Genomic DNA, 7,234 nt, shown 5'->3' on the forward strand with positions numbered 1-7,234 from the left:
TAACCTAAAGAATGTAATTGAATTGTTTGTAACTCAAAGAATAAATGCTTGAGGGGATACACCATTCTCCATGGCATGCTTATTTCACATTGCATGCCTGTATCAAAACATCTCATGTACCCCCAAACATATTAATATATACTACTATGTACCCATAAAAATTAAAAAAGATAAAAGATGAAACATCTGTATATATGTATACATTAGTATATATGATAATACAAACAAAAATAAAATATTTGCAAACATAAAGTAAGCATATAATTTAGTCATGAAATTACTGTCTTGGAAAAAGACAGGGATTAATTTCATATCAAAATAACATGTTGCTTAAACATTTAATTATACTATCAGATTTATGCATATATGTGACTGTATTTGTGCATCTATGTGTGGGAGGGGTTGCAAATTGCAATGGTATACTCTTCATTCTCACACTTTCCAAATTCACCATTTTCAGCATTCTAGCAGCTTCTTCTGAACATACATTCACATTTTTAAATAAAGACTCTGTTTCTATTTCTTACTTATCTTTTTGTGGATTGTATTAATAATTTTTTATTATGAGAGATGAGAATTTTAATCTTCAACTCTATAGAAAATAATCTAATAATTCAATCTAAAAGTGGGCAAAAGATTTGAATAGATGTTTCTCAAAAAAAGACATTTAAATGGGTAATAGGCATACAAAAAGGTGATCAACACCACCGATCATCAGAGAAATATAAATCAAAATTACAATGAGATGTCGTCTCACTCCAGTTAAAATGGCTGATATCCAAAGACAGGCAATAAGAAATGCTAGTGAGGATGTGGAGGTAAGTGGACCCTCATACAATGTTGGTGGGAATGTAAATTAGTATGACCACTATGGAGAGCTGTTTGAATGTTCCTCAAAAAACTAAAAATAAAGCAACCATATGATCCAACAACCCTACTGCTGGGTATATACCCCACATAAAAGGAAATAAGTATATTGAAGAGACATCTGCATTCTTATGTTTGTTGCAGCACTGTTTACAATAGCTAAGACTTCAAAACAACCTAAATATCCATCAACAGACAAATGGATAAAGAAAACATAGTACATATACACAATGTAGTTCTATTCAGCCACAAAAAAAATGAGATTCAGTGGTTTGCAACAACATGAAGGGAACTGGAATTACTTTAAGTGAAATAAGCCAGGCACAGAAGGACAAATATAGCATGTTCTCACTTATTTGTGGGATCTACAAATAAAATAATTGAACGAATGGACATAAAGTATAGAAGGATAGTTACCAGAGACTCAAAAGTGTAGTGGGGGGTGGGAGGGGAGGTGGAGATGAATAAGACCTACTCTATGATAGCACAACAGGGTGACTATAGTCAATAATAATTAAATTGTACACTCTAAAATAACTTAAAGAGTGTAACTGAATTGTTTGTAACTCAAAAAATAAATGCTTAAGGGGATAGATACCGCATTTTCCATGACATGCTTATTTCACATTGCATACCTGTATCAAAACATCTCATGTACCCCCAAACATATTTATACCTACTATGTACCCATAAAAATTAAAGAAGATAAAAGATGAATCTGTGTATAAATTATACATTACTATATATAATAATACAAATAAAAATAATAAAATGTTTCAAAACATAAAGTAAGCATATAATTTAGTCATGAAATTGGTGTCTTGAAAAAAACAGGGATTAATTTCATATCAAAATAACATATGTTGCTTAAACATTAAATTATACTCTCAGATTTATGCGTATATATGACTGTATTTGTGTATCTGTGTGTGGCAAGGGTTGCAAGTTGCAATGGTTTGCAATTTGCACACTTTCCAAATCCACCATTTTGAACATTCTAGCAGATTCTTCTGAACATACATTCACATTTTTAAATAAAGACTCTGTTTCTATTTCTTACTTATCCTTTTGTAGATTATATTTAATAATTTTTATTATGAGAGATGAGAATTTTAATCTCCATCTTCACCTCATATTTGAACATACCCACAGATAGACATACTCACTTTTTCACATGCTTTTTTCCAGAATATATTTAGATGACAATTTTTATGATATCAGTATTCATTGCTTACATCATTCTGACTACACAAATATGGTTCTCTGGTAAGACAGCTATGATTAAATTATATTTTTAGTACTTTCCTGGGCTTAACCATGTCTCTATTTCAATTTGTAATTTTCTGTTTCCCAAGTTAGAATTATTTACAAATGTTCAGGCAGATGTTTGAAACTCTTTTTTAGTTACTGGAAACTCCCATAAAATCTGTCACATCTCTTGTTCTTGCTGTCTCCTCTCACTTCTGAATTATCCGCCAGGTCCATTCTGAAGTAGTTCTTTTCTAGGTCTGGTGCTACGCAGCCTCCCTGACACTCTCATTCTCCTATGTGAGTTTTCCTGATTGCTAGAGCTCAGGACATTCTCTAACTAGGTTTCAGGCATTTGAATAAAGTGCATTCTCCAACATTTTTCTGAGAAAGGGAAAATAGAAGGTAAAATTTTTGGCAAACATGCAAGTCTGAAAACACCCTATTTCTATTAATATACAAGATAATATTAATAGTTCTTGAGAATTCTGAATCCTAATTCTTTCACTATAACCTGGTATAGCTCTGAAAGTTTTTGTGATTTTCCATTTAATTCTCATGTCCTGAAATTCCATAACCCTGGGTCTAGCAGTCTTCATTTCATTCACTCTGTTGGATATTGAAGATAATTTTCTGTTAAGATGGCAAAAGAAAAATGTCATTTCTCTAGATCAGTTCCCTTTCTGTGGGATAAAGCTAGCTACTGAATTTTAGGAAGCAAGATGCATAAAAGAGCTAAGAGTCTTTGAATTCAAGGAGCAGATCTGTACCAAATCTGCCTTTCAAGCCTACACCTCATGCCTTTTCTGGCACTTCCCTGTGTCCCTGAGTACAGGGCTTCTTAAACTCAGTTTCTCTAGAGAATAAGCCTCCTTTTCCTTGTGGGAAAAAATTAGTTACCTGATGAAAAGAGTTGTGGAGGAAACGTAGGCAGGGAGAGCCTCCTCTTTCAGTCTCATTCTCCACCATCTTTGACCCTTGGTACTTCCAAATACCAGTTGGGGGGATTTAAGGGACACTGATTAACTTTTCGTCCTTGATAAATTTTTCTCTTCTGACTTTTTGGTTACAGGTTTATCCTCTGTGTACAGATTTATCATTCCTCTATATGCTCTCTGTGTTTTAGAAATTTGTTAAAGTCTTCTTGACTATCTCCTGTACTCTTCCTACATTAAAAGACCTAAATGTCTAATATCCAAAATCTATAAAAAATGTAAACAAATCAACAAGCATTAAACAAAAAAATCAATTAAAAATGGGCAAAGGACATGAACAGGCACCTCTCAAAATGTGACATACAAGCAGCCAACAAATATATGAAAAAATGCTCAACATCACTAATCATCAGAGAAATGCAAATCAAAATCACAATGAGGTACCATCTCACACCAGTCAGAATAACAATTATTAATATTAAAAAGTCCAAAAACAACAGATGCTGGTGAAGTTGCAGAGAAATTGAAATACTTTTATACTGTTGGTGGGTATGCAAACTAATTCAGTCACTGTGGAAACCAGTTTGGATATTTCTGAAAGAACTTAAAATAGACCTACCAGTTGACCCAGCAATCCCACTAGGGAGTATATGCCCTCAAAATATTTATTCTCTCAAAAAGACACACACCTCACTATGTTCACTGTAGTGCTTTTCACAATAGCAAAGAAATGGAATCCACTTATGTGCTCATCAACATTGGATTGTACAAGGAAAATGTGGTAAATAGACACTGATATGGTTAGGCTGAGTCCCCACCCAAATCTCATCTTGAATTCTAGCTCCCATAATTCCCACATGTCATGGGAGGGACTCATTGGGAGGTAATTTAATCACGGAGGCCGGACTTTCCCATGCTGTTTTCACGATAGTGAATAAGTCTCTATCAGAGACTTATTGTGAGGCCTTTCCAGCTGTGTAGAATTGAGAGTCCATTAAATCTCTTTCCTTTACCCCATCTCAGGTATGTCTTTATTAGCAGCAGGAGAACAGACTAATACATTCTCAATGAAATGTTATACCATCATAAGAAAGAAAAAAATTATGCTTTTTGCAGGACGATAGATGAAGTGGGAGGCCATTATCCTAAGCAATCTAACACAAGAACAGAAAACCAAATACCACATGTTCTCACTTATAAGTGGGAGGTAAACATTGAATACACAAGAACTTAAAGATGGGAACAATAGACACTGAGGATCACTAGATGGGGGAGGAGGGGAAGGGATGTGGGCTGAAGAACCATCTACTGGGTAATATGTTTACTGTCAGTGTGATGAAATAGCTGGGACCCCAAGCCTCAGTGTTACACAACTTACCTATGGAACAAACCTGTATTTGTACCCTTTAATTTATAATAAAAGTTGAAAAAAAATCATCTAGAACTCAATAGGCTAGTAACTGTTCCAAAAAAAGGCCTAATTCTTATTCGTAATTGGCTTATTGTCATTTCAATGGGGGATACTGACATAGGAGAAAAAAAGAATATTTCTTATGTGCAGCATAACCTAAAGTCGCTAAAAGTAAATTTCTAAAGTAAAGTTGTTCATAAAAGGTAAAATTATTGACTCTTTAAAAAAAAATCTTATTTTGTCCAATACCAATTACATGGAAATTGTCTCAGGTACATATTCTGCCTAAATGGAACATTCTTTAGGTAACTCTTCTAGTAAACAGAATTACCTTTCTTATGAATCTAACTTTTTAGAGTACTTATTGGACTAGGAATTTTCTCAGGCAGACTCATTACATTTCTAGGATTACCATTTATCCTTCAATAAGGAGAGTTTCCAGTTTCCCTACTCCAGCATTCAAACCTGAAATTTTGAGAATGAGAAGAGTTATCTTCAAGAATATACTTGCTATTTAAAATGGCCTTCTCATAATAAAACCAACATGCAATCCCAGGCCAATTTATCTTGTCTCTTCCTGCTAGAAATCGTTGTCTATGAAATCCAGACATGCTGGACCAGAGCTCTGTTGCTTTTGCCACTGTCATGCTATCTTCATTTCTCTCAGTTACCTTCCTCTACCGTGGAAAGATGACCTTTTTTATTTTCTTCTTCTGTTTTTTTCTTTCTGAGACAGAGTCTCACTCTGCTGCCCAGGCTGTAGTGCAGTGGCAAAATCTTGACTCACTACAGCCTCCGTCACCTGGGTTCAAGCGATTACGGTGCCTCAGCCTCCTGAGCAGCTGGGATTACAGCCGTGTGCCACGATGCCTGGCTAAATTTTGTATTTTTATTAGAGATGGGGTTTGGCCATGTTAGCCAGGATGGTCTTGAACTCCTGTCTTCAAGTGATCCACCCACCTCAGCCTCCCAAACTACTGGGATTACAGGTGTGAGCCACCATACCAGGGCAATATATCCCATTTTAATCACCATTAGTTTGGAACATATTACAGCTGGAAGCACAGAAATTTAAATAATGAAGCTCCTCTAGGAGAATCACGAAGGAGGACACTAGCAACACCTTCCCAACATCTTTTCTGAAAACCAATTTACTCATTATCTGTGATCATACCTGTGACCTCTGGGTGCTTCAGCAGGAGAAGGAGAGCATATCTCAGGGTTGTGCTTGTCGTCTCTGTCCCAGCTGCAAACAAGTCAACTGCAGCGTTTTCCAAGTTTTCAATAGTAAATTCAGACTGTTGGTTGTGCTTTTCCTAGGAATGATTTAATGCAATTATCTGACAAATTATTTACCAGCATATTTGATTACAGTGAGTTCAAAATTACTCACATTGTTATATAGTTACCAACATAGAAACTGGAAAGCATACTACTAGAAAAAAATACTGTATGGTGTAGCAGAAGCTATAGACCAACTTGCCCAAGTTTTATTTCCTACCCCCTTGTTCCATGCTTGCCTTAAAAATTCCATTCATCAGGCTCTTTGCAGTTAGCTGAGTCACACAGCATAGTTTTTTGCCAAAAAATATAAGCAGAAAGTCTCTAGGTCCACTTCTTCTATTTCCTCTTTCATACCCAAAACACAAATGTGAAGTAGGAGGTAGAGTAGACTCCATCCTGGGATTTAATCATGAAAATGAAGGTCTGTATACTAAATTTAGTGGGAAAAAGGAAGGCCCTTTACTCTCTACTGCTTTGGGGCTGCTATATTATCCCTAGATTGCCCCACTGTGAGATTCTCTGTATTTGAGATAAGTAAAGACATTATGTGTTAAAGTCATTATTACCTGTAGACAACTGCAATCTAAATTAATAAAAAAAGTAAATTAGGGCCATATCATTAGATACTGTGAGCCTGAATCAAGAGTCTGCAATTATCTTCTTCTGTCAGAAAGGTACATGGACTCAATATTGCCTCTGGATTCATTACAAAGTTGAAATTTTGTAAAAACAAATATGAAAAAAGCAATATGACAGCAAAACGTAGGATAAATCATAGAGAAAGAGAATGGGTTTGCAATGACAAGACGGGCCCACACTATTATAATCTAGATGGGAGGCAACAGACAACTTGTTCTAGGATGCAGTAGTGCAGGAATAAATAAAAAATATACAAAGTGAAGAGAGAGGACAATGATGAAGATGGAGAATAAAGCAATTAATTGTCACAGGGGATAAAGGAGAGATTACGAGTAATGCGTATGCCAAGGCTCAGAGGCTGGAGTTCTCATAAATTTGAAGTTAGGAGAAAGAAAGCAATGGATAAGGAATACTTAGTTGAAAGAGATCACTAATATACAAAACATACCACTTTTTAACCAGTCCCTAGGCCAGTAATAAATTAATGATGCTTTTAGAGTCTCCAAGTGATGTGTGTCATATTGAATACTGTGTAATCAACACCACTGAAATAGACTAGATCCACTCAACATGTCTACTAACTAGAGAAAGACAATCCTCTCCCTTGGTAACATCAGCTTCATACAGTTTGCTAAGCTTGTCATGTTAAAAATCATTCTTAAGTAAGAACAGTGCACTCACAAAACCAGTATTAACATTTCCATCTGTTGACTTGAGCTTGGTTATTTAGCAGTTGTGTGCCTATCCTATCTTATTAATGATAGTAGCCATATTCTACTTGCTGTGCTCAAATCTAAAGAGCACCCCTTCTACGTCAGAGGCAGGCCAGGGCATTGTCCTGCACCTCACC

The 7,234-nt window shown here is 35.6% G+C and overlaps 1 protein-coding gene across 1 annotated transcript in view; it reads right to left on the reverse strand.

Annotated features, from left to right (window-relative positions):
• The window catches only part of LOC105535382 (cytochrome P450 2C9-like), a 79,723-nt gene that overhangs the window by 42,207 nt on the left and 30,282 nt on the right, over positions 1-7,234 (reverse strand). The window contains exon 5 of the mRNA XM_011974451.1: positions 5,636-5,777. Coding sequence (XP_011829841.1) covers positions 5,636-5,777 — 142 coding nt within the window. The remainder of the gene's footprint in view (positions 1-5,635; positions 5,778-7,234) is intronic.

The sequence above is a fragment of the Mandrillus leucophaeus genome, unplaced genomic scaffold (genome assembly GCF_000951045.1).
Source record: "Mandrillus leucophaeus isolate KB7577 unplaced genomic scaffold, Mleu.le_1.0 Scaffold1452, whole genome shotgun sequence".
In the NCBI taxonomy this organism is placed as follows: Eukaryota; Metazoa; Chordata; class Mammalia; order Primates; family Cercopithecidae; genus Mandrillus; species Mandrillus leucophaeus.